Source organism: Fringilla coelebs (genome assembly GCF_963513975.1).
Source record: "Fringilla coelebs genome assembly, chromosome: 2".
Classification (NCBI taxonomy): domain Eukaryota; kingdom Metazoa; phylum Chordata; class Aves; order Passeriformes; family Fringillidae; genus Fringilla; species Fringilla coelebs.
In genome coordinates this window covers 111,680,509-111,708,243 of record NC_140029.1, presented here as the reverse complement: position 1 = coordinate 111,708,243, position 27,735 = coordinate 111,680,509, and the positions used below count along the sequence as shown (strand labels likewise).

The 27,735-nt window shown below is 42.6% G+C and overlaps 2 protein-coding genes across 3 annotated transcripts; one reads left to right on the top strand and one right to left on the bottom strand.

Annotated features, from left to right (window-relative positions):
* Window positions 1-1,693: 1,693 nt before the first annotated feature.
* On the top strand, window positions 1,694-19,380 carry LOC311166801 (Golgi pH regulator). Of its 2 annotated transcripts, none has more exons than XM_084226973.1 (14): window positions 1,694-1,771; window positions 4,260-4,319; window positions 5,079-5,182; window positions 6,692-6,798; window positions 7,589-7,690; window positions 10,537-10,657; window positions 10,900-10,980; window positions 14,172-14,281; window positions 15,230-15,318; window positions 15,700-15,792; window positions 16,122-16,217; window positions 16,755-16,844; window positions 17,499-17,564; window positions 17,716-19,380. In XM_084226973.1, the coding sequence occupies exons 1-14, from the start codon at window positions 1,730-1,732 to the stop codon at window positions 17,920-17,922; spliced, it is 1,368 nt and encodes a 455-aa protein (XP_084083099.1). In that variant the 5' UTR covers window positions 1,694-1,729; the 3' UTR covers window positions 17,923-19,380. The 2 variants fall into 2 exon arrangements, with proteins under 2 accessions (XP_084083099.1, XP_084083100.1); XM_084226974.1 differs by lacking the exon at window positions 1,694-1,771 and adding an exon at window positions 3,320-3,447.
* A 32-nt stretch (window positions 19,381-19,412) lies between these two features.
* On the bottom strand, window positions 19,413-26,540 carry PDZK1 (PDZ domain containing 1; the record flags this gene model as incomplete). Its single annotated transcript, XM_084226972.1, has 8 exons — window positions 19,413-19,615; window positions 20,552-20,845; window positions 21,635-21,829; window positions 22,298-22,494; window positions 22,725-22,920; window positions 24,103-24,239; window positions 25,273-25,513; window positions 26,331-26,540. 8 exons carry the CDS (start codon window positions 26,538-26,540, stop codon window positions 19,538-19,540), a joined length of 1,548 nt encoding a protein of 515 aa, XP_084083098.1. The 3' UTR covers window positions 19,413-19,537.
* Between the last annotated feature and the right edge of the window lie 1,195 nt (window positions 26,541-27,735).

Here is a 27,735-nt window from a genome sequence, read left to right as displayed (position 1 = left end):
TCAGATCAGATACAATAACCTGCTCCCTCAGATCATTCCTCCATGAAAACTGAATGTTTTCTTCTCTTTGCAAGACTGCAGACAAGGAGACAAATCTCAAACCAAGAAGTCTGAGAGCAAGACAGAAAGCCAAACAATCAGAGACTGCGGGACTAATCGGGTGTCTCGGCACAACCAAACATAGATTTGTTTTCCTAGTGAAATGAGTTGTAATGAATAAAGTTTCCTGATTTTCAGTCAGCAGGGGCTCTGTGCTTTGTTAAATTCACAACTTGACTCTTCTCTTCCTGTTTATTATTCTGAATACAGAGAGTTTTAAGTGGCAACGGTTAGAATCATAGAATCAGAATCACTAAGGTTAGAAAAGGCCGCCAAGATCAAGTCCAATTGCCAATCCAGCACCACCATCGAACCATGTCCTCAAGCACCATATCCGTGTTTTTCAAATATTTCCAGGGATGGTGACTCCACCACTTCCCTGCACAGTCTGTTCCAATGATTTATAATCTTTTCTGTGATTTTTTCCCCCCCAACTTCTATTCTAAATGTCCCTGGTGCCACTTGAGGCCATTTCCTCAAGGTGTGTATTTAAGAGGAAAAAAGAAAAAGATTCAGACGCCATGAAGGTCAAGTGGGAACATGACTGTGACATGAAGGATTGGATCTCACACCGATAGCCATCAGGAAATTCCCTGTCTGCACTTTTGCTTCCCTTCTGGCCCCATTCCTTGATATATTGTAATTGCAAGACCTGAAAGGCATCCGCAGCCCAGTTCTCAGCGTGGAAGGAGGATGGAGAGGGCTTCAGATCAATCTCCCCTTAGGGGGGAAAGATGGGCCAGAACAGTTGTGGTGTCTCTGCTGCCCTGCAGAGGAGTCACAGCAGTGGTAAAATGTCAGAATCACAGAATTGTCTGGGTCTTTAGGAGACCTTAAAGACCATCTGATTCCACACCCCTGTCACGGACAAGGACATCACCCACTGGGCCAGGTTGTTCAGAGCTTCACCCAACCTGGCCTGAAACACTTCCAGGGATGGGGCATCCATGTCTCTGGGAAACCTGTTCCAGAGCCTCACCACCCTCATGGTACAGAATTTCTTTGTAATGTTTAATCTAAGCCTTCCCTCCTTCAGTTTGAATCCATTCCCCCTTGTCCTGTCACTCCACTCTCTTGTACAAAACCCCTTGCCATCTTTCTTGCAGGCTCCCTTCAAGGCGGCAATTAGGTCACCCCTAAGCCGTCCCTTTTGCAGGCTGAACAATCCCAATTTCCTCAGCCTTTTGTCACAAGAGCGGTGCTCCATCCCTCCAATTAACTCGGTGGCTCCCTCTGAACTTGCTCCAACAGGTCCGTGTCCCCCTCAGAGGCCGGTGTTCACCCTCCCTTCTTTCTGTGCCTCGCACGCCTCCTTCTGCCCCCAGGCCAGCAGCGGGTGCCCTTCCCGCGGCTTTTGAGGGCAGCGGAGTTTCGAGCGGCAGGCGGAGGGCTCAGGTTGGCGGCCGTGCCCGCTCCATCCCCTCACACCGGCCCCGCCATGTTCCCCTCCCCGGGGCCGCTCCCGCCAGGGGGCGGAGCCTCCCCGCAGTGGCCCCGCCCCAATTCCCCGCCCCCGCCGCGAGGAGGGCGGGGCGCCGAGCCCGGGACACGCCCCCCGCGCCTGCGCACCGCCGCCCCCGGAGCCGGAAGCGCAGCGGGCGGGGCGGAGCGGGCAGCGTAGGGCGCCGCCATGAGCTTCCTCATCGACTCCAGCATTATGTTCACCTCGCAGGTAGCCACCCCTTCCCCGCCGCTGCGGCGCGGCGCGTCCGGCCGGGAGAAGGGCGAGGGAGCGGGGAGGTCCCGCCGTCACCGGGCTTCCCTCTCCCTGCGCCCTGTCCGTGCTGGAGAAGCGCGGGGGCGGCGCCTGGGGGCGCGCGTGCGCAGCGCCTGGCGCGAGGGGCGCGCGGACCCTCAGGGCGGCCGGGCCGGACCGAGCGCGGCCCAGCCAGGGAGAACCGAGCCCCAGTTAGGTTTAAATTTACATTTCTCCAGTTGGGACAGACAGGGAAGTTCATCTTGCTGGTCTCTACCGAAAGCTCGGTTTATTTCTGGTGTTTCTTAACAAGGCTGATCCTGGGCAGTTGGACCAGATGAAAATGCGTTTAAGTGGATGGCAGAGGAATCTGATTTAAGCTCTGAGCTGGTGTGAAAGTTTTGTTCTGTAGTGATGAGGGATGAGCTGAGGAAAAGGAACCTTTCCCCTCTCAACAGCAGGTGGTTGTCTTAGATAGCCTTCAGTGCACAGCCCTAATTCCTGACAATTTTCAGGGCAGCTTTTGGCTGTTTCTTAGAAGAACAATGCCCTCCCATTTGATAATACTTTGATTTTTTTGCTTACAACGTGCTTTTTCACTCTTGGTGGCTTGAAGGTTAGGGCTTGGGTTAGAGTTAGAGCATGGCTTTGGTACTGTTAACATTTCACCCAGAACAAAACTCCCACTTTTTTGCTTTGAGATCTAAGCTCTAACTTATCTAATAGCTTTTTTTTAATTTCTGACAGCAGCTTTAAAGCCTCTCATTGCCTTCAACACTACCAAGTTGGTGTTCAAGTTGCTACATGTAATTGTAAAATGCTCAAGATTTTGCTGGATTTACATGTCATGTTCACCTGCAGTGTCTTAGAGTGTGAACTTCTACCCAAATGTCTTTCTTTGCTTTTGTACAGTCCCTAACACAAGGGGAATCTAATCTTCTTGTTTAATTTTTGGTTATTATTGTACCTGCTTATCTCTTCATCTTTTGCTTCTTTTAGAGGAGTTTGATTCTACCTTTTTCCTCCTTCCCACTGTTAAATGTGGAATTACTTGATGCAGATCTCATTTGCTTATCATACTTATTTAGCTTATGACCCCTAGATAGGAGGCTTATGGAATATCTTTCCTTTTTGCTAGCAGCTACTTTAAAGTCTGAAGTCCTCCTCACACAAGTTTTGCCAGCTGTTACAAGTCACTCATTCAACCTCACTCCTGTTTCAGTTGTTCTTTCAAGGCAGCTGTGTTTGATCTTCTTGCCCAGCATTCCAGGTATTCCTTGTCTGTAAATCATGTTAGTGTGTTACCTTTGCCTCTGTGGCTACTCCTGAAGTGCAGGGAAGTACTCCACAATAATTCCTTTGTTTTTGTCTTTGAATGTTTCTCATCTCCATGGCAGGGTGGGCAGAAAGCTCTGGCCTTTTCACTGTGCTCTGAGGAGATACGCTGACTTTATTCCGTGATATCTGACATATACTGAATTTTGTCTTTGCCTTGGACAAAGCTACTTCTGTAAAAAAATACTGAGTATTTCCTGAATTCTCTTTTTGCTTGGGTTCTTTTAAATCATTACAGTCCCTTTCAGTCTTATGAGGAATAGATCAGGCCCACAGGAGGCCTGACAACACAGTCCTGTTTTACTCTCTGAAGGCAGGTAATTGCAATTTTGGCCACCTTGTTCAATTTGTATTTACGTCATTTAAGTCATCTGCGAAATAGCTGTGACATTAAGTTGATCCCTTCTTGAGTGTGGAGAAACTTTAACAAATTTTGTAATGTGCTTTCATGACCACTGAAATGCTAAGTGTTACTGGCTTTTTCTGCTTCACCTGCCTTGTCCACGTGGCTTCCTGCAGCTCCAGGTTGTGGTTTGAGGCATTCAGCACTGCTCTTCCCCCATCTTAGAGATCCTTGTAGCATCTTTCACCCCTGTTAGATGCTGACAATGTGTTAGTGTCTAACCAGACGTACTGTAAAGACCTCTACAAAAATTAACATGCACTTGTAGTCTACAAGAAACAGCAGAGATTTTTATAAAATTTACTCATCCCTAGAAGATGTGTATCTGGTGGACATTCAGGTGTTGGCTTTGCCTCCATTTCTGTATTTCCTGTAAAGAAACTCATAGGCTTTAATTCTGTAGATTACAAGAGTGAGATGAGAATCAAGAGCGCAAAGGATTCTGTCAGGCCAGGAACTGAGGAATTCTGAGAATTTAGGAACACCAAAATCTGTTGTCTTTGCTAGATCTTCCTTAAGGCCATAGCATTTTGTATCTGCTACACTTAGATATTTAAAACATTATTTTTTCCATGGTACCCTGGCAGGTTTTAATCTTTTGTGGATCTTGGGTGCTTTGCTTTAGGTCTTTTCCTTCCATTTGTTTCATTTGCAGTCAGCAGTACAGTGGGTTTGAGTTTGGCAAGTTGCAGGATGCAAATGTTGAGTGCTTCATCTCTTCTGCAGGTGCTGTTCTTTGGATTTGGGTGGCTCTTCTTCATGCGAAAGCTCTTCAAGGATTATGAGGTGAGAAGGAAGCTTTCATTACAAGTCTGTATCTTAAAAAAAAGTATCTAAAATACTACTAATTATAGAAATGTTTTTAAAACTGCATTTAACCTTATTCCTCTCTTTAATCCCTTTATCTTCTCTGCAGTTGCTTTCTTTTTAATTTTCTCTTCTGTTTGAAAGACTCCTAGGTATCTGATGAAATGGGTTCTACTGTGGCCACTGAAAGTTTCCATACTGGCTACTGTTAAATAAAAACAAATATGCAGGAGATGCAGGGGTAATAGGAAACTGAGGGAACTGTTTTGCCTTTTAAAGGTGGGTAAGCCCACCTTATATAAGGTGAAATTTTTGAGACAAAATCAAATCCAGTGGTTAACTTTAAACTCAGTGAGATGTGTCGGTTGCAGCTGAATTGGTTGTGAGGATTGGATGGGATAAAAACCATTCTCTTACCTGTAGTGGAGTTTGAGGTTGTAGTCTAGGTCAGACATGGTTTAAGTGCAAGCCAAACTCAGACTCTGACAGTTTTTCTGATGTGGATTTTGTTTAAATTAAGGTTAATATCAAAGAGCTCTCTTAGTGTATGAGTTTGCCCTCTGTTTTCCAAGAGTCTTTTGCCTTCCTCCTAAGCAGATAAAGGGCTTGGTGCCTTTAAGCAAGAGACCCAGTTGTGGGCCATCATACCTTGTGATTTGTTTTCTTATCTGAGGATATCAGGGTGCCATTCCAGAAATGTAAGTGCCTGATATCTCTGGATTGTTCTCTGCATTGCAGGTGCGACAGTATGTGGTCCAGGTGATCTTCTCTGTGACTTTTGCCTTCTCTTGTACCATGTTTGAGCTCATCATCTTTGAGATTTTGGGAGTGCTGAACAGCAGGTGAGTCTGGGAGCCCACTGGGGACTGGCCTGCCTTGTGCTCTGCAGCATCTTCAGTCTAACTTCTAAATTGATGGATTAGTCTCGGATTGGGGAAATCACAGGAGAAAACTGTCAGCAGCTCAGTGATGATGTTTGTGCAGCAACATTTATTTATTTGATAGAGCATGGGACTAGTAGCCATAAGCTTTCACTTTTCTGTGCAATTGCTATTAACAATTGGTCCAGGTCCTTAGGGCAGGGCTTTCGTCTTTGATGTTCTCCATTTGTGAAGTTAAAAGAAATTATTTCTTTTATGGAAGTATTGTAACTCTTCAGATCATGCTAAGAGCACTTTTCAGATGCTAAAGACTACAGAATGTTTAAGCACTGGTTTTTCTTTGGTGGTCAGAGGGGTGAATAAGATGTGAAGCTAATTGTGGAGTGAAAGCTAGTCTGTAACAATACAGGATTTGTGAATCAAAGGTGAGTCCCCCCTCGACAATAGGATGAGGACTTTTACATAAAGGGGATGTTAAAAACTGTCATCTTTGGAAGTCAGTAGGAAAGAGAAGATAGAACAATAACATGTAGAGGCTAAGTTGGGTTTCTTCTTACTCTGTCTCATCATAAAGTATAAGAGAGCAGTCAAAGGGGTTGAAAGGCAAGAAGTACAGAACTTATGAAAGGTAATGTTAGTTTTATATGTTATTAATACATGGGGCTGGTAGCTAGAGAGATCACTGAGGAGAATGCTTTTATGAGCTTCAATAAAGAGCTAGACTTCAGTATAGATGAAAATGTTTGCTTCTGAATTAGTTGGGAAAAAGTGACAAGGATCCGTGTCATTTCTTCTTTCCTGAGGATAAGAGTTAGTGTTGGTAATGGGGACATGTATTTTTCTGTTCAAGTAAAATGAAAGGTCAGTTCAGCCAAGATGAATCTCACCTGCATTTTACTACTCTAATTTGGTCAGAGGAGTATTTATCATGTTGATCTGTATATGTATTTATAAAACCTTGCTTTGCAAAGTCTTGCAGATGACACAATTCACTCTGAAGTGAAACATGCTGACTTACCAACATTAAATATTTTTAGTCTTTTCAATATGAATTAGCTCTTTTTTTGACTCAGCTGTTCATTAGAAAATTAATTGCTGCTTATGCTTAGTTTTGATTTACTGTTCAACTAGATGAGCAGTCAGTCACATGAATCATGCTGCAACTGGCATTAGTCACCATAGAAAATACAGTACTTGATAAAAGACCTAGTGTGGTTTTCTGGATAGTTATTTAGTTTTAAATAGACGTTCTTGACCTCTGTATTTAAAAATAAAACCATACAAAACCCCAAACCAAGCAACTCCCTCTCTTCTACCCTAATTAAAAATAAAATCCAGATTATTCTATATGCTAAGCCAATATTGTTCATTGCTTGGTGTAGTTGGAAAGATTTCACTGACGTGCAATTTTCTTTGAGAAATTTGTTGTATTATGATTTTGTGCTAATCAGTTTTTTGGCTTTATTTCAGCTCTCGATATTTTCATTGGAAGCTGAACCTGTGTGTTATTTTGCTCATCCTAATCTTCATGGTGCCTTTCTACATTGGTTACTTTGTTGTGAGCAATATCAGATTATGTGAGTACTTGGTTTGTGGCAGGGGAGCTGCTAATTTGAGACTAGGAATACAAAAGAGAAATAATTTTGGTTACTGTCCTTGAACCTCCCTCCTTGCCCTGATTTTGTTCTGGCTAAATACCTTCTCTTTGGAACTTTATGCTTTATCATGAACCATTTGTTGAACAGTCAGGAAATGCTTCACGTGACCCCAGCAAATGCTGGTTTTCTTCATGGGTTTCAACAGAAAGTCGAGCACTTCGGAGTAATATTACTGGGATTTGTTCCTTTGCAGTTTTAAGCTTGCAGCCAAACTGCAACCCTTGGCAGGGCTGTGTTTATCTGTTAGGGGGCAAAAGAAATGAGGCAGAGAAGCTCAGTAAATCACTTCTGAAGCAGAAAAGCTCAGTAAATTGCTTTTGCTGGTTTTGTTTCTGCTGTCTGGATGAGGCTTCTTCCATGGGCTAATGGACACTTAACCCTTGAGCTGTTGATACACATCGCTCTTTCGTGTGAAACTTAGGCGCGTAGGTTGGGAATATTAAATATGTGGTTTTGCCACGAAGATGAAATATTTAAGATTCATGTTCAAGATCACACAAGGAAGAAGCAGTGAAGTGGTCACGTGTGGACAGCGGAGCCTGCTGTGAGGTGAAGGGGTGCACACTGCAAGGTGTAGCTCTGTCAGGTGATGCCTGCTTTGGCCACCAGTTCTCAAAGTAGCATTTAGATCAATGTAGAAATGTTGCAAGCTATAAAAAGCCCTAAAGGAAGAGCCTATTTTAAACACTCCCTTTCTTCTCTCCGTTAGTGCACAGACAGAAATTACTTTTTGCGTGTGTTGTGTGGTTGACATTCATGTATTTCTTCTGGAAGCTGGGAGATCCATTTCCTATCCTCAGCCCAAAACATGGTGAGTTTCATTTTCTTCCTTCATCTTCTTTCTACCTTCCTGCAAATATGCTTTGTTATTTCAGTTTTATTTTTTAGCTATTATTATCTCAGCTCTGCAGTGGGACTGTAGAAAGCAGTTCCTGCAACTAAGGGTCTGCTCTGCTTTGAAATCTGTATTGTGAAGGTTGTCAGACTGACAGAAATGGGTGGATACATCTGGATTATTTTTATTAGTTTTGTTTCAGTGCCACAGGAAAACTTGAAGGAAGTAAGTTCTAACTGAACCTAGACTATGTGGACATGGTATTCTTTTGAGAACACAGAAACTTTATTTCCACAAAAAGTTGATCACAATTTTTATTCACCTACTTCTTTCTATTGTGGAGACAAAACCTAGTTTATTTAAGGAGCAAATCAACAACCAGTCCTTAATCTGATGTTTTTCCAGTCAGGTTTTTCTTTCTTGTGACTAAAATCAGATGAGTTTAGCACAAGTGGCTGTTCAGTTGTGTCCAAAACACAGCAGTGTGCCTAAACTCCAGAGCTGCACAGACTGGAGCCAGCAAGGGGTCTGGCAGTTGTGCTGGCTTTGGTACAGATTCCTGCTGTGCCTGAGCCCAGAGGCTGTGCAGTTGCACGGGACTGGAGTGTAAGTCCTGCTGTATGCCAGAGCTGTTTGTGTACAGAATTAGCTTGGGTGTCTGTTGTGGTCATGAATATTTACAGTGTGAAGATCCTGTGTGCACTTGGGCTAGTTTGGGTCCAACAGAGTTGGCATGTGCGTGGCTGTGCTGAAGGATTTTAATGCTGTTAGAACCAGACCATTTGCCTCTGTTGTTACCTGTGTAACTTACATTGCCCTTCTGTTTCCTCTGCACTGAAAAAATGTTTGGATATTGTTGCAACAGGTGAAATTCAGTCAGTTTCATGGAAATTGGTGAATGTCTGTCTGCATACAAAATGCTCAGTTTAGTCCTTCTGTTCTGTGAGGAACTGCTTGACTCTGTACTCATATGAGAAGTTGAAGGATACCAACTGGTAGGGTCTGTTCACCCTTTTATCTGTGATCCTGAGAGTTTCCTAAGAGAAAATGTGTCTGTCTTTTGTAATTATGTCATTTGCCTCTGAAATAGTGATGTGTAGTGCAGATCCCTCTGCCCAGTGTTCAATTGCCAAGAAAAACTTGTATCCATTGCGAGCTGCAGAAGATGCTTGAGTTGGCAGAGTGTAACAATCCAGTGGAGACTTAGCCATGGGGTTTGGGTAATCCTCTTTAGATCAGAAGGCATCTGGGAGGCTGTGTAACACCTGCAGATTTCCAGAATGGGTAGTAGGGTGTTTTCTGTTTTTAATTGTACTTTACAGGGTGTGATACCTCCACTTAAGAGTTCTACAGTGCCTTATCCTACCAGGTGTAGACATGAGGTTAGAGCAGACAATTCTACATGTTTATTCCCTGCTGTATTGTTGGGGTGCTGCTGTCCTGCATGTACAGACAAGGCTGCTGTGGGTTTCATCAGGGGGTGGTGACCCAGTTCAGGTAGGTGGGGATGGGGATGGCAGTGTCCTGTAGCTGAGAGGTGCACCATTGAGCAAGGGCTCCCTTGGACTGCAACTCATCTAACAAACCTGAGTTTGGGAGCTTGTAGTAGAAGGAAGGTTATGCCTAATGACACACCAGTATTCTAATAAAGCTCCTACCTCTGTCTGAGTTGATGGAACATTCATTTATGTGTGAGCTTCATGGGGAAGCATTGCTCCAGCCAGTGGAATGTCATGTCTTTTTGAAGGCACCTCTGTTTTAAGTGCTGCAGTCTGACAGTGTGTGGGGCAAAAGGCCAGTGTATTGTAGCACATTCTGTAGCTCCTGTAAATCTCTGTGCAGCTGCACATGACTGGGTGTCTCAGTTTCCCTTTGTGAAGTCTTTTTGCCTTGTTTTCATCATTCATTCCACTTCTCTGAAGCATGAAATGTGGTTTGGCGCTCAGCCATCTCAGCTTTGCAATCGTGTAAGCTCTAAATGTGCTGTGTGTGGCAGCTGCTCTATTACCAGCTCCCTAAAAAGTGAGTGGTGTTTACTACACATGGCACTGTGTCCTGGAAAGGCAGGTTGAGGTCTGTGGTTAAGAATACATGCAGCTTCAGTGCTTGGTGATGGTTACAGCACAGGCTTGATGTTCATGTTGAATTACATGTTTTAGAGTCCACTTAGTGCTCAGGTAGAAGACCTTGCTGGTGGTCACCTCAACAACGTGTTTGTGTCAACCAGATGAACACTGAACAGCCAGGAGCAGCTTAAGCTTCCCAACCCCACTGTCCTACCAGCACAGCTTGTGTCTGATCTGGGGGGGGGTTGCTTCTAATGGGATGGGGGTTCAGATGTTTTTAGGCCAGTTTGCCAGGACCAGCTTGTTTGGTAATGAGTGCCGAAATGCCTTTCTGGAAGACGTTCCTTTATAAGTGCGTGGTGGAGTATCTGTGTTCCTACCTCAGCAAATGGCAAACATATTTTGGAACCAAATATTTTGGGACCAAATACTTTGGAACCATATTTTGGAACCAAAATACTTTGGAACCAAAGTATTGATATATAGTCCTCTCCAGATATCAGTGTATCTGTCTTAAGTTTCTTCATAGCTGGAGTTCCCCATCCCTGTTTCTAAGCATGGTCATGTGATTTCTGAAGGAGACTTCCTACCCCTTTCTTCTCCTAGTCCCTGTCTGTCCTTCCTGTTACCTGGGGTCATTGCAGTGGGAAGGCAGTCAGATTAATTAAGCAGCTCTATGTTATGTTAGGAAGGCACCAAGTGTGGAGCAGAGTGAAAAGAGCAAGGTTGCTGATGCCATGTTTTTTCCTCCCTCAGGAATCCTGTCTATAGAACAGCTCATCAGCCGTGTTGGTGTGATTGGGGTGACACTCATGGCTTTGCTGTCAGGATTTGGGGCTGTCAACTGTCCATACACTTACATGTCCTACTTTCTCAGGTAACTTCAGCCTTATGAAATACTTGTCCAGCTTTTGGGGATTATTTTTTGCTTTTCCTGTGGCATCGTTTCAAGTTTTTTTGTTACTTTTTTCTGAATCTAGCTGTTGTCCTGTCTGCCTGATAGAGCCATTTCCACTGCTGCTGCATATTCCCCTTTTACAGGCTCTGCTTTGCCTCATAGGCATGTGCACATCTCCTCTGAAATGGGGTAGCAGGCTAATTGGGGTCTTTATTTTGCAGGAATGTGACAGATGCAGATATTCTGGCTCTGGAGCGACGACTCCTTCAGACTATGGACATGATTGTTAGCAAGAAAAAAAGGTGAGAGGGCAACAGTAGCATGAAATTATTTATCTCCAGGATTTGCAGTGTGGTATAAGATGGTTCTTGGAATCTGAATTGGGTTGAGCTGTGTGGTGTTTTGTTCTGGCCTGATACATGACTGTTTTTAACACTAGGTAGTGCCCTTTGTGGCTGCAGTGGCACAGATTAGGCTTCCAAGACCATTTGTAACTGCTGGCAGCATAACTGATCTGTAGGATGGGCACCTTTCTCTCCTGCTGAGTCAGGGACCCTTAGGCCACTACAGCTGGCTCTTACTCGTGGTTTCAGGACAGAAAGTGGTTTGTACATATGGTGGATCCTGGCCGAGGCTGAAGCAGGGTAGTGAACTGGTGTGGACACAGCTATATTCTTGCAAAAAGCAAGGTTCATGTTGGTTAAGTTTTGCAGAATTGCAAAACATTGTTAATGTGGATATACTGTAGTACACCAGTGTGCCATCAGAACTCTTTGGCATTGGTTTACTTTATTCCATGTCCCCTAAGCTAAAAAAACCCCCTACTTTCAGAAACAGTGTAATTTCATTTACACTGGAAAGATTTTTGTCTGCATATTTCATATCAGTATTATATATTTCATGTCTTGCTAGTAGTGCAGAATAAATCCAGTTACTGGAGTTACTTCAAAGGTGTGACTGTCTGAGACAACAGTCTCCCAGACTTTACTTTTGGTGCCTTAGTGTTTCAATGGAACCTTTTAATGTGTGCAGGGGAGCTTTGAGATAGCCTAACCTTGCCAAATTTATCACCATGTATATATCTGCTGATGAGTATTAGCTCATGGAAGTGTAGTTAAAGCATAACCTCCTTCCCCTTTTAAAATGTTAAGTGGTGAACTACTGTTAACTCTGTATTTGTGGTCATGTGTGAGATGGTAAGTAGTGAAAGAATTTAATTACTGAGGTTTAATTGATTTAATTGACTGGAAGCACTCTAAAAGAATGCCACAGTTCAAAGATACTGTGTAGTGCTGTTTCTGACTCTGCTCTTTTGTTTTGTGCAGTGTTTTTGCATCTCTGGTCAAGGGAGAGTGATGTTGGGGTGAAAGTCAGGATGCCAGAGACTTGTAACTAACTGGGACATTGATGCCTTCCTATGGCCAGGAAATCTGAATATGGCAACTTCCCAAACATTATGAAGAGCCATGTATTAATCACTCGGGAATGATAATGAAACTCATGTATATGTTTAAAACAACCCAACAAAAGACCCAAAACAATGTGCAAAACTAAGTGGTCTCAGAACTGTGCAAGAAGTAGCAGAAGCTTGAGGTCTGTAGATTCTTGTTCTCTCTTTTGCTGTGGCAGGGAGTAGTGGGCTTGCAAGATTGGACTATTTGCTCATGTAAAGCCAAATTTAAAAGGTTAGATATGTATCAGTCCAAATGCAACCAAGTAATTGGCAGAACTATTTCCCAAGAAAGTGGGAATAGCAGCATTTTCCAGCTCAGGGTAAATGCTGCAGTTCCATAAATTGTCAGTGATGTGCTGGCCACCTTCTCAGCACTACTGATAGTTCAGGACTTATCAGTGAGCAACAAGAGTTGTAAGGCAATAGAACATAAAGCGTTTTGTTTTCTTTGCTGATCCTGACATTTCTTCTCATTATTCATGCTGGCTTTCTAGTCAGTAGGAGATGGCTGGTGAAAGTTGTTTGCCCCAATGGTTTTTGCACAGGAATCTCTTTTCTCTCCTTCCTGAGCACAATCAAGTAAAGCCTTACAGAAACTCACCTCTGAGGCTGTCAGATTCTTTATACTTGTTCTTGCAGGTGTGACATAACTAATCCTCAGGTTTGAAATGCCAGCATTCTGAAGGCATTGCTTCATTTGTGTCATGTCAGAGTCAGGTCAGCTTACGTGACACACAAATACCACCTAACATCATTACCAATCTACATGCACAGAGTGTGTGGGGTTTTCCTGTGCATCCTTTCTCTGAGGTCTCCAGAACTCCTGGCTGCTGTGTGGATACAGAGATCCCTGCCACCTCTAAAAAGAGAAGATTTGTCTTTGTGTATCTATAGCATTGTGTTTCACCTGGACATTGCTGCATTTTTGCTGCAATGCTGTGGATCATTTGGGATGGACCGTGTGAATCTGTGTACTCTGAAGAAAGCAAGGATTAAAAATGCATTTCTTACATTTGGCAGCTATCAGGATTCTAAGATCTCTGTTATTTGTAGTCTGTGGCCATATGTGCTTTTATCTGTATGTAGGATGCCCCAAGGGTGTTTCTTTTCCTGATGTCAAAGGAATGATGGAATGATTTTTAATTTTTTTTATTACACTGCTTATCAACATCCTTGAAGAGGGCTCAGTGCCAAATGTAGCAATGCTGGCTGCAGCTACAAGAAAGGAACTAAACACCACAGAATCATGGATCATCCTGAGAAGCCTGTGAATAGTTTTCAGCTTAGGAATGGATAACTTGCTCACAAATTTCTGTGGGGAGGAATGTGAGGGAATGAGACCAGAAGCCAACAGTGCTCGTGGGGATTATGCTGTGGTGCACATGGAAGTGTGAGGGATGATACACAGCTGCTGCTGGAGTGTTGGAATTAACTTCAGGAGTCACGTTCAGATCGCCTGAAGCATCCAGTAGTTCGGTCCAAGAATGGATTTGTGTGTTTCTGCTTCGCAGCAGCTTGTCATGCAGCCCAGCAGTGAGTGGCAGCATACCAGAGAGTGCTCTGCACACCATCCAGAGCTCATAGCTCCATGGAAAAGGCGGATGCACCATGATAAAGAAGAGGTGTCCAAGGGGAGGGAGGAGCATGAGAAGTCTTCTAATTCCTGAGCTTGAGATAACATAGTCACATGTTTGAGGAAAGGAAAGCAACTAATCATATGACTGAGAAATCCATTTGAATTCTGAATGTTTACCTGGGTTTAAATCCCTTTAGGGTTGAAACAGGTTCCTGAATGGAAGACTTGGGAAGTGTCTCATTGGATCTCACTTGATTGGATCTGGGCTCTACTCCAGATCTAATCAGGATAATTTTATGTAGCCGGATTGGTGTTTAGGGGAAGGAAAAAGGGTCATCTATTTTTGGTGAATTTAGTTTAACAGCATCTTCTAGGAAACTGGTGGATTTTTTTTTCTTTTTTCTTGTTTTGATTTTCCATGAAAATATTCTATTCCTAAGGACTTGTATTTTCTGTTCTTTCAGGATAGCAGTGGCTCACAGGACAATGTTCCAGAGAGGAGAAGTGCATAACAGACCCACTGGCTTCTGGGGAATGATAAGAAGTGTTACAACATCTGTTCCTGGCAGTGAAAGTATCCTTCATCTGCAGGCTGGCACCTGCCTTGGGAGGTGGATTCAGCTTTCTTTGTTCTGAGAGGTAGAGTGTTAGTTGGGAAGCATTTAGTCACAAAGCATTTGTGTTTCAACACATTTCAAGCCTAATGTCTCCTGGGAAGTTTGTTCTTTAGCACTGTCTGACCTTTTGCCCAGGCCTGGGGCACAGGCAGAAGTTTTATGTTTCTGCCCTGCTCTATAAATGTTCTGTTGCATCACCATGGGTGAGGTGTACAGTGGATCAGGGGAGACTTGATGTGCACACTTACTACAGAATCATAGAATGGTTTGGGTTAGAAGGGACCTTAAGATCATCCAGTTCCCTGTAGAAGGAATCTCTTGGGAATGACAAGGGTCTGTACTTCTCTAACAGAGTTGCTTAGCAATGATTTCTGTCAGACCACTTGAAGTGCATTTTGCATATTTGAGGCTGAGGACTCTTCTTCCTCTCCTTTCAGCTAGCTGCTAAAATCAGAATTTGGCTATTTGACAGACTATTCATAGTAATCACTAATCTCTTCCAGCAGTTACTCAGCAGTTTTGTTTATGAAGATGATCTGAGATGACATATTGTGAGATGCACTTCAGTGGCAAGGGACACTGATCAAAGTGGAGCAGCAGTTTTTGAGAGCTCTGGTTCTATTTGGTGATGTGTTTCCCAGGCAAAGAAATAAAGAGGTTGTTGCATGACTGCCTAAATACTGTGTCCTGTCTACCTCTTTAAGCTGGAGTAGTGTGCATCAGGTTCATCCTTCAGATTTCTTTCTTGCTGTTTTAATGAGGACCATGAAGACTGAATTACAAAGCTAATCTGGATCTAAGAAGAGACCAGACCATTAGATGTGGCCCTTGAGCTGAAGGTGGGGAAAGTTTTCTTAATTAAGAATTCATTATGTGTTCTAGCCTTGACTATGTTGGTTTGCCAGATCTGTCCCTTATCCAGCAAGAAGTGGATGCCCTGGAAGAATTGAGTCGGCAGCTTTTCCTGGAAACTGCTGACTTGCATGCAACAAAGGTACACAGCAAATAACTGCCCAGATGGGTGTTAGGGGGTCAGAGAAGTTTGAAAGAGTACATGTGTTATGAGAAATTGAAACCTGTTTTGTACGTAAATGGTGGAATGTTGTAATGCAGTGGACTGAGGATTTGTTCCTTTAACTTTGGGGCTAGATGATAGTTCAGATCCATCCTTGAGTCTGCCCCATGGCCCCATAACTATATACAAGCTTATTAATTAACACTTAGGAGTTCAGAAACATTTGAATTGAATTATGTAGAAAGATAGGGCTGTGTTTGCTACTGTTGGTGCTCTACTACAATTTTATGTTGTGGGTGATTGTGAAAATTACATACTTTTTAAATGTTCTGCTCCCTCTCCCTTATTTTGTATTTCCAGGAGAGAATAGAGTATTCCAAAACTTTCCAGGGAAAATACTTTAACTTTTTGGGTTATTTTTTCTCCATCTATTGTGTCTGGAAAATCTTCATGGTATGTAAATGCCTTATTTCATTCTTTTCATGGATGTGTGCAAATATACCCTGCATAGATTATGCTATGCATGCAGTTCATTAAGTAATGCTCCAGTTTCTTTAAAATCCAGAAATTCTGAAAGAGACTGGCCCTTGATTGAAATAAAGCCAGATCCAGAGCTTTTTCTATACAGCATTACACCAGTAATTCTTACATGGATGTGTTTTGTGTTGCCTTTGGCAATCTGACCACCCCCTACCTTTTCTTGGTGGTACAATGAGCCTCACCTGTGAGAGTGAGAAATGCTTTTGCCTTTTTGCTTGAATGTAAATCCATCTCTCTTGCAGGCAACCATCAATATTGTATTTGACCGTGTGGGGAAGACTGATCCAGTCACAAGAGGAATTGAGATCACTGTAAATTACCTGGGAATCCAGTTTGATGTGAGCCTTTATTAATTCTTACAGCCTTTTCAGCAATTCATATCTTATCTAAATAAAATCATCCTGCTGCTAGGGAGAAAGTGATAGACCCTGAGAATGTGGCTTTCCTTTTGACTTATTGAGGAGGAAAGGAAAATGCACCATGAATGTTGCTTTCACACTGATTTTATGCTGAGATGGGGTTGTGGTCTTGTCAGAGAGGCAGTGATTTGGGTTTTTTTGTTTTGGAGAAATAGAAGCACTTTAGACAATCTGCTTAGATTAATACATTCAGCTCTGAATTTTGGGTTTTTTATGCAAATAATTGTTCTGTCATTTACACAATCTATGAAGATGGAATTCTTTGTTATCTCCTCTTGTGTTTGGAGTAAACAGTTGCTAATACATTTGTGAAAATGTCTGTTATATACACCTTGTCTACAATAGATATCTGTACAATTAGGAGAGACAAAGACCCTGAAGAATTGGCAGCTATACAAGACAGTGTAAATGAAGTTAGTGTTAAAGTTTTAACTGTGTTCTTTTTGTTGATAACAGGTAAAATTCTGGTCTCAGCACATTTCCTTTATTCTTGTTGGAATAATCATTGTTACCTCTATTAGAGGGTTGTTAATCACACTTACAAAGGTAAGAACCAGGACTCTTAAGTGGTTTTACACAGAGAAATTCATTATCAGATCTTTACCTTTTGATGGAAAAAGTACTGTATAAACTTTCAATATATATTTGTGCTTAAATATCTGAATATAAATTCTTGCAGAGGGGGGAAGGTAGGAAGAATACCTTTTGCAGGATATTCCCTATCTTGTCAGGAAGGGATCTAGATGTTAAATAAGATGCTAAATGTAAGAAGGGTTCAAAATGATGCTGTAGCCAAGCCTTATTAGTAAGGTTGATGAGATGGTGATTAAAAGCATTTGCATTACTTAATTTAAGCTGCTGGTGGGACTGAAAGGCATTAACTCAACAGACAAGTGACTCATTGACTTGGCTTGGCCTTGGTACCTATGCTTAGACTTCTCTGTATTGTTGTGTGATTTTTAACACAAGGTGCAGCTGGCTGGGAAGATTGATGCAGACTAGGGTTTATGAAAGTTTATGAAAGGTTTATGAAAGTTCGAGGTTTATTAGAGTAGTCTAGAGGTAGCCCTCTAGAATGCATGGTTTTGATGGGGTATTTTGAGATGAAAAGGTATTGAATGTTGTGTACCTTTCACTCTGTCCTAAGGCACATCAGACTGACCTAATTATTTCCAATGTTTTTGGCTTTTTTTTTCCTAGTTCTTCTATGCCATTTCCAGCAGCAAGTCCTCCAATGTTATTGTTCTGCTGCTAGCACAGATAATGGTGAGTATGGAGAACCGTGGGCACACCCACATGCGTTTCTGCATGCACACCTTGTGTGTGTTTAAACACATGGCAGTATCTTTGTGTGCTGCCCTGTTAGCCACAGAGCCTGAGGTGAGGCAGTAACTGCTGCCCCTGTTTTGACTTGCAGGGAATGTACTTTGTCTCATCAGTGCTGCTGATCCGCATGAGCATGCCTCCGGAATACCGCACCATCATTACAGAGGTCCTGGGAGAGCTCCAGTTCAACTTCTATCACCGCTGGTTTGATGTGATATTCCTAGTTAGTGCCCTGTCCAGTATCCTCTTTCTCTATTTAGCACACAAACAGGCCCCAGAAAAGCATATGGCCCTCTGAGGCAGAACTGCAGCCATGCACTGCTCTCTGTCCTGTCAGCTGCGCTGCTGCAGCGCCTGTGGATTGCAGAACTTGGAGAGACAGGACTGCTCTGTGTGTTCTGGCTCCTTGAACCTCCACACGTGTCATCATCAAACTCTGTGGCTCGTTTTGTTCAGTGCCACAGCTGGAAGGGATGGGGGTGTGAGTATTAAACTTGAAGCAGTTAATTGCCAGGCAATAAAAGCAATGCTGGATACACCACGATCCAGGGGCATCAGAGCTTGTGTGGTTGGCTGGCTGAGGGAACACCTCCTACTGTTGGAACATCATCTTCACAGAAGGCACCAAGAAATGTGATTTTTTCTTTGAAAATCGACTTATAATTGGGATTTGGAGGACAGCAATTCTGGAATTGAATGTTTGAGTCTGTGGAATTAAATAAGATTTTGTAATATGCAAGTATCACAGTTGTTTTTTCTCAGTCCCAAAGATTTGGCTAGATTTGAGCCAGAAGGTGGTTGGGATTTGCAGTTCCAGCAGGAGTGGAGTGGAGAGAACTCCATTTCTGTATGTAGTGTGTGCTAGTGTATATCACTAGTACCTACTATCCTTAGGAACTGGAGATTTGTTTTCTCTTACTGAGTGTCAACTTTCTTTTCTCTGTCTGCATAAGTAGAACTGAGGTTTTGGATTCCTTTATGGTAGAGTTCAGTGTTAAGTTGAAGACCACTGCCATGCCTTGTTTACACTGTATGTTAGGAATTTTATTCTTGTGACTTAAACCTTTAGGTTCTCATGGCCACTTTCTGAGGCTTTGTTTTATTATTATTGTTCTGGAACATAAATTGTAGGTGGTAAGAGTAAGATTTGGAGGGGGGGGAAATAACCATTCTAAACAATTTATTTCTGTATTGTCTTTGGTGTACAGCAAGGAAGCAAAGTGCACAGTATTACAGAACCATTTATGTCACGTTCAGGACAACATGGTGGTGACTTGGGATTAGACTGAATTACATACTCTGTTCTAGTCCACAGCTGTATGGAGAGGAGACAAAATAGTGATTAAATATCTTGAGTTGTGAATTAGAAAGTTAGCTTAATGTTTCAAGGAAGTTTCTGCAATGTTAGCAGGAAAAAGGATCATAATGCACAGAGTACCTGGGCTTATGCCATTTCAGAGCAGCTGTACTGCTGTAAGCAGAGATGCCACAGAGATTGAGGTGATGGACTTGGATTTGGGAGAGAGCTGCCTTTCCTTGGAAATAGGCAGAAATCAATTGCTCTTTATTAAGAGCTTACCCATAATAGCCTAAGATGCTTACAAATCTGTAAAACATTTCCAGCTTCTGCTGCAGGACACTTAATTAAAAATTGCAATTCTTTAAGACTTTTCAGAAGTGAGAGACTGAGTGCCCATTTCACAAGGCAGGAATTGTGCCAGTGGAGCACAACTGCAGAGTGCTAAATGGATGCAAGTTACACTGAAGTGTTTATTGCAGCAAGAGCTTGCAGTCCTTTATGGTTCTGGTACTCCTTGGAACAGCCAAGTTCTGAGAGGTGGAATAGCAGAAAAGAACTGAAGAAAAGATTTGGCAGGTTTCTTTTTTGTTGTTCTTGGCATAGTTTTGTCTCTTCACAACTTTGTGTCATCACTGTTGTCACTGTCAGCTCTTGTGGAGGCTGCTGATTGGGAGGAGGAGGATGAGTCTGCCTGTGGAGGAGTAACAAAGATGTGATTATTTTCAGTTTGTAAACATGTTGGATAGTCTGCACTGTTGCAGACTCCTGTTTTCATCTGCACTAATCATGCACTTGTTTAGATGACAGAATGAACCAACAGATACCATTTTTGTTGTTAAAGGGTTTTTTTGGTTAAGTACATTTTCAGAGAATTTTGTTCAATAGAGGGTTTCTATTGTTGAATTCCCATATCTGCACAATTTGAACACAAAAGTAGTGCTACCTTCTGCAAAATGCAGCTTGGGTACTAAGACATTCTTGAAAAAACTTGCAGGCAAGGCTAATGAAAAAGAAATGGGAAACATTATTGGTCTTACCTTGTTTGTCTCTTGCATGATCAGAAAATAAGCATTTTAATATTTAAGGCTGACCACAGAGGGTTTAAACTGTTTCAAAAATAATACCTTCTTGCTTTTCTGACTTTAGTCATGCTTTGGATTCTTTCTAGTGTAAAATAATTTCAAATCAGCACATTGCCTAGAAAATGTCATAACCTATCGCTTGCTGTTCCTTCTTCAAAGTGATCCATTTTGAAAGATTTCATGTGGTTTTCACAAATGTTGTTTATGTTTTCCGTTTAAGCACTGTTTCTACTTCATTTAAGCACTTTCCCCTCCACTTCCACAATTGTATTCCTGTTTCCCATCATTGGGATTACTGTATTTGGATTATTTTGTTCCATAAAATCTCTTGTATATGCATTCTTTGTGTGATTTAATATTGCATTAAAGATACTCACCTGTATTACATGTGGAGAAAATAAGAGTTGTGATAATTAGCAGCTTTCTTTTTAATAACTTGCAAAAGTCCAGGTTCAAGTTAACAATCCTAGCTCTGGAAAACTTTCTGCCTCAAAAAAATCAGATGCTGTGATCCCTCAGCATCTGCCTAATGCAGGATTACTCACCCTTTCCCTTGGCTCAGGTGAGTTCCTCTCTGGCTCTGGTGGATGGTTTTCTGTGTGAGCAGGAGGCTCGGGAGTGTCTGACTGTGCCATGGAGGCTGTGATGGGAATGTTTTGGCCTTGGAAGTACCTGTAAGCATCTTTGCTGCACACCAGCAGTGTCAGTCTGTCCCCAGTGCTTTGGATCCTTGCCACCACTTTGTCATAGGATTCGCTGGTCACATTCACTCCGTTCACTTCCACCAAGAAGTCGTTGTTTTCCACACCTGCTCTGCCAGCTGCTCCCTGGCTCTGTACCTGCAGAGGGGAGTTCAAAGCAGGATCTTGGCAGAAAGCTTGGAAAGATGCATGAACAGCTGAGTTACTGCTTTCCTTAGAGGATGCTGAAATAAGCATGGGGAAGGAGAGATTCGTGGGGCAGGAAGGAATTGGGATGGGTGATGGGCCCAGACATAATAAACATGGAGCCCATCAGTTAGAGATTTTGAGATGTTTCTTGATCTTGATCAACTTACATTATAGGAATGTGGCATGGTAGAACCATGAAAAACAGTTTTCTCACTATTTGGAGGTCTCTATCCAATAACTTCAAAGTTAGTATAATTCATAAGTCCCTTAGTAATGAGTGGAATGAGTAATGAGTGGAACCCCTCCTCTCAAGAAAGCTGAAGTTACAGATGTAATTTGGAACAGAAGCAGTTTGGCTTTTACCAGCTGTAGAATTCAGAGAAGGTGGGTAGAATTAGGGCAAAGGTGTCTCTTCTATAATGAAGCTGTTCTACAGTAAAAACCAATTCTGTCCAAAATACTAATTTTAGTGTGCCAGACTCATGAATAAAAGCAGAAATTATGCAAAAGTTGAATTCTCCTTCCCTCTAGATGTCTAAAGGTAAGAAGGAATGTTTCCTGGTGCTCATTTTTTATCTTGGGCCAACAATGTTTGTCTGACTTAATTCTAGCTCTGATCTGAGAACATTGGAAAAGAGACTTTTGTGGTTTTTCTTGCATTTGTTTGCAGGATGGAGGGGAGGAAGCTGCCCAACAGTCTACTTGAGCTTCTCCTTACTCCTCGTTCTTCATTAGTACCTCAGTGATGAACAATCCAGGTTTGTTCTTGATCATGTTTAAACTGAAGCCAAATCCATTAGGTCCCTTCACCATCTTGCAGATCCTTGGCTTGTGGTTCACTTTCTGCTCAGTGTGCAACTCCACTCGTTCCTCCATTTTAGCTGGGGTTGAATCCTGTGCTTTGTAGTAGTATGAGAAAGGGGAAATTTGAGCCTGAAAAAAGTGAAAAAATTACATTAAAATAAATATTTCTGTTGTGAAATCTGTTTCAGGCTCTCACGCTCAACATATTTTGTTTGAACCTTTGTTAATGACTCAGACTTTAGCTGCAGTGAAGAATTCTTCCCCATTCTGATTGGAAAACTACAGTGTTGATCTATGCGAGAAGGGAAATTGTTATTTATAAATAGTTACACAGTCACGTAGTTCTGAATTTGATGTCTAAACAACAAATCTTAACTTGTGATGTGTTTGAATTTAGAATTGTTGCAATAGTGTCTATAAAAATCAGGAAGAGGCCAAAGATTTGGGTGTTAAGTGACTTCTGTACCAGTGTAAGTGGAGTTGCTGGAATACAGGTGTCTCTTAGACATTTCCTGCAAGTTGAAAAAGTGTCAGAGCAGATTGGCTGTTTCCTTGCGATAAATTACCAATTCCTAGCAGTAGTATGCATTTTCTTACCAGTTTGTACATGCTGTCAGTTTCCTTATCCACCACCAGCAGGGAGGTTCTTTCCTCAGACTGCTTAATTTTTCCCACTACGCTTTCGTGATCCAGCCCATCCACTCGCTCGCCGTTGACAGCCACTAAGATGTCATTGTCCTTTAGACCTGCCATGGCTGCTGGGCTTCCAGAATTAACATCTTTGATTATGTGGTCTGAGATAAGAAGGGGAGAAAGATTGCTGTGAAGGCAGAGCTTGGTGAGTTTTAAAGACATTAAAAAGCATGGCAAATGTAAATGAATTGCACTTTGGGTTGAGGCTGTTTTCCCTGAGGATTTCTCCTAGATGGCCAGTAAGAAGCCAAAGAGAATGAGGGCTGCAAACATCATATAGGAAGAAATGGTACAGCAAATGTCACGACCTGCGTGTTAACTTGGATCTTACCACCAGTATGTTGTTCCATCCGTAGATAAAATCCATAACCGCTTTTTCCCTTCTGGATCTCAATAAGTCGTGGTTTGAGGGGAAGCAACCTTAGGCTGGCGCTCTCTTTGCTCAGTGCCATCCTCTGGCTTGTGAAATAGCGGTCTGTTTCTTCATTTGAAAGTAGAAACATAACATGATTTTCAGACTTCTTTACCTGTGACAGCACATGTACAGTCTCAGATGTCACCCCTTCAACAGCACGAGGGAATTGGGGATATTTGGTGACTGGTGCACTGATGCATAGTGGAGTCTGGGTGCTGTTAGTCCAGGGCATGCTACTGTAAATTGATTTTTCTTCCCCCCTCTCCAGTCAGAAATCTGGACCATGACAAAATCAAGGGCATGTAATGAATGAGGAAATTTTCCATATTTCATACTGTGTTCCTGGTGTGTAGGGATTTACCTGTAGGGCCATGGGGGTGGCATACAGTGCTGTAGAATCCAGGGAGCCTGAGTAGATAGTGTTTGGCTATTCTAAGTGTGAAACTCTACAGTATAGACTTATCGTGCCATCTATGCCACTATTTTAGATTACAGTGACATGAGTCAAGTTTCTGTCACTCTTGGTCCTCTTCTGTCTCCCTGTATTACTGATTCTGAGTTGAGGGGGTTTTTTCTGTCCAACCTCTCCTAGTCTTTCTCTTAGTCCTTTCTATTCTAATGGGTGCTCTTTTTACTCATCTTAACCAGTGTCACCGTGCTGCTGGTGTTGCAGTAGCTCAAAGAAACCCACGTTAGCTGTGTGCCCTGAATGCTGCTGGAATGCTGGAGTCTCCTGGCTCTCTGAAATCTCTTCAGCTCCAGCTGCGTTTTAGCAGTGCCAGCAGCGGAAAGCTGGAAGCCTCATTAGCATTGTCCTTTGCAGCCAATTAGTGAAATTACTTGCACAGTAAATTTCATGAGTTTTGGACTTCTTCACAGGAGAAAGGGGACTACTATCTAAAACCATGGAATCTTCCCTGCTCCATGCTGACTGTATCATCAGAGGCTTCCTTCTTCCTGCCCTGGAAACCACATTTGATGACTTGCTCTCCTGCCATTAGCAGCATTTCCATGACTTCTAGGGAATGGGTTTATTTAACAGGGTTCCTGGCAGCAGTAGACTTGTGTTATTTAAAATCCTTTGGCCTGTCTTGATGGCAGTGTTCACTGAGAGGCAGCTCAAGAGGCTGCTTGATAACAGAGCCAGCGCAGAGGGCTTTGCTGATGTGCTGGTGGTACACGAACAGCAGCTCCCAAGATTTACCGTCAAGGGCTTAAATCAGCCAGCCTGGCCTCCTCAGTAACCCTGATAGGTTGCTGTGAAAGTAGGCCAGAACAGAAGATAAATCAATACCTTTTCCACCACTTCCTCGTGGGTGTCATTTTCCACATTTTTTCCATTGATTTCAATCAGGCGATCGTTATTTTGGACACCAGCCTTTGCAGCTGCTCCTTGTGATGAAAGCTCTACTATGAACAACCCCTTCTGTCCTAAAATAAATGAAAAGTCATTACACAGGGTAAGTCACTGCAACTGGCCTGAGTATAGCAGTTAAGGAAACTCAGCACTGATGTCCTCAGAGATTCTTGGCCCCTGCTTGCATGTGGATTACAGGAGCACCACAAGCCTTCCACACAGACACTCCTCTGTCTCTTACTCCGGCCTGGAAAAATCCCTTCAGTGGTGGAGGGAGATATTTGTTCACTATCTACAGCTCAAAATAGTGTTTATTTCCCTACCAGGAGTGCAAAGTGGCTGACTAACATAGCTGAAAGAGATTTGATTCCTATTCTACCCTGCCCTCCTCTCCCCCCATCATTTTGAAGAGAGAAGCTGCTTTTATGTTATTTTATACATTTAATAATTTCCTGTGTTTGGAAGCCTTCTATGTTTGGTCCTTCAATTATATTGCATTCCAAAATACCCTTTAGAGGGCTCTTTAGAGGTGGTGCTTTCCAGAAGACCTCCCTCTTCCGTTGACTGGCCTTGGAAAAAAGGCATATATGGAAAAGGTTCAAAATCCTTTTATTTCTAAATGAATTAACTTAAAAATCAGGGAAAGCGTTTATTACAGCACCTCATGTGCTGATTCCTGAGGTGATTTTGAGGAATGGAACAGGACTTAACATAGCACATTGAGTGTGCATCTAGTGTTTGAGCAGGGACTGTAAATCTGGTTTTGTTAAGTGGGCTTAAATAACAAGCAGAAAATAGCTTATTATTTTTCTCTCTCTCTTGTTTTTTTTTCATCTGTTTTCCACTCCATGAGAAGCATGGTACTCAGAAAACCTTGCACTGTGTATGCTGGACAGAAATGTTCTGGAGATGGATCTGAACTCATCCTGCTACTTCTCACTTCCTTTCTGTTAGCAAGAGCAGTTTGTGTGTCCCCACTAGCCCCCATGTGTTAACTGTGGCTGCCTCTGTCCCTGCAGCCAAAAATATTTATATATTTATGTATTTAGATATATTTATATATTTATATTCATATGGATCTCCAGTTTCTTCTCTGCAGGCTCTCACCTTCTGTGCTTTTCAGGGAGAAGCCGTAGCCTGACTCCTCCTTCACCAGATAGCAGAGCCGGGGCTGTGGAGGTGCGCTGGCCATGGATGGTGGGCACTGCAGATCCTGCTGCTGTCCTGTGGATGCCTTTTGACCCAGCCCTTCCAAGTTCACTCCCTCCTTTTGTGCCTTTTCATAGGATGCATCATCCAGAACGAGGAGCACAACGGAATTCCCGCTGTTTCTGACCATCTCCACCACCTGTAATGGACAAGGGGAAAATGGAAGCAGGCACTGGAGTGATGGAGCTAAAAGCTTTCCTGCTGCACTGTCCACTGCCTTTGTTGCCTCACCTCTGTTCATGCACTAGGGAGATGTCACCATGATATTTTCTGAAAAATCCTCTTTGCCCAGCATTTTCTCCTGGGAAGCTGAGAAGCTTCAGCGAGGAATGAAAACAATAATTACCTGATTGCTGCTCCTGTGTTTGCTGCTTTGGAATGTGGCCTGGACATTGTTTACCAACAGGTGAATGTTTGATTGCTTCCATGTGAATTGGTTTTTTCTTAATGGCCAATCACAGCCAGCTGTGTTGGACTCTGAGGAGTCAGTCATGAGCTTTCATTAGCATCCTTGTTAAGCCTTCTGACATATCCTTTATCTTTCTTTAGTATAGTTTTAGTATATCATTCTATAATATAATATAATATAATATAATATAATATAATATAATATAATATAATATAATATAATATAATATAATATAATATAATATAATATAATATAATATAATATAATATAATATAATATAATATAATATAATATAATATAATATAATATAATATAATATAATACCATAAAATAATAAATCAGCCTTCTGAGAACTTGGAGTCAGCTTCTCATCTCTCACCTCATCCTGGGGACCCTCACAAACACCCACAGGGAGGCATCCCCAAGACATTCCATGCCCGTGGTGGGTAATGAATGATGCAGGGGGATAAAAACTGCAAGAAAAAGCTTCACCCAGCAGCTGCGGGCCTGGGGCACGGTGTGGATCCCAGGGTGAGCAGATTTGTACCTGTGCATGCTCCTCCTTGTCCACGAAGATGCCATTAACCCTGAGCACTCTGTCTCCATCCTGCAGGCCAGCCCTGTCGGCGGGGCTGTCGCGCTCCACGTTCCGGATGATGTGTCCTGCCGTATCCTGCTCAATCCGCAGGAAGAAACCGTACTTCTTCTGGGGCTTCTTGGTCACTGTGCACTCTCTGGGCTGCAGAGCAGAAGTCATCTCCACCAGACAGGATGGAATAAATACCTGGGAGTAAGGACAGGAAGCTTACCTGGGGTTTATACCTTCTAATTACGTGTCGAGAGGGTTTGCTTCAGAATTCTTCAGTATTTTATTTTTTGTGGAGGTTGTTTGTTTGTGTTTTTGTTTGTTTGTGTTTTTGTTTGTTTGTGTTTTTGTTTGGTTGGTTTTGTTCGTTGTGGGGTTTTTTTTTTTTTGGTTGGGGTTTTTTGGCCCCAGGAAATCCAGCTGTGCAAAGCTGAATTTAGTTAACAAGGCTATCAAGAAGAAACCAAACCCTCTTCCCTGACCCCCTTTGCTTTTTTTTGTCTCTGTATCTCAGATGAAGTTAAGCAAAATGCAGAACTGAAATAAGAAAAGTCTGCCTGTGAAAACATAGTAAGGATTGAGGAGAGGGTGTAATACCAGGATTAAGTCTTACAGAGGATATAAAGTTTTGGAAAAAGGGATTTTAAGTGGAGCAAAGGGATATTTCCCCTCCCTTTGGGGGACCACATGTGAGTACTGTCCCCAGTTTTGGTCTCCCCAGGTAATTGCCATATTTGAGCTAGATCGCTGGGGGACTTTTGGTTCTAAAACACTTATTTAAGGAGGCTGAGAGAGCTGGACTTGTTCAGTCTTGGGAAGAGAAAGTAAAGGGAAGATCTTATTGATATCTTCCCACTGCCCAACTTGATTGTGGGGAGAACACAGCCAGACTCTTCTTGGAAATGCACAGTGGGAGGATGAGAGAGAGCAGACACAGGCTGCAGCACAACAAGGGAAATTCCAACCAGACATCCATAAGGACAGCCTTTCCTCTTAGGGGCAGTTAGATATGACTAGAAGTGCCCAGAGAGGCTGTGAAATCTCTGACCTTGGAGATACCTGGATTAGGCCCTGAGCAACCTGATGTGAGCAGGCCCTGTTTTCTATGGGGCATTGCACCAGGCACCTTCTAAAAGTCCCTTCCTACCTATACTGCTCTGGGATGTAAAGAAACTGTGGTTTGGGAGAAGCTTGTCATGCAGGAATACCACATATGGAAGGTAAATAACAGGTGGGACCAGGGAACATCTCCCAAGACGTTGTCCTGCCAGAGATCCATGAAGACAGGGGAACGAGACAAATGAAGACAAATTCCTCCAGCTGGAAAATCCAGGTAATTAGCAACCTTGCTTATTACTTTACTGGA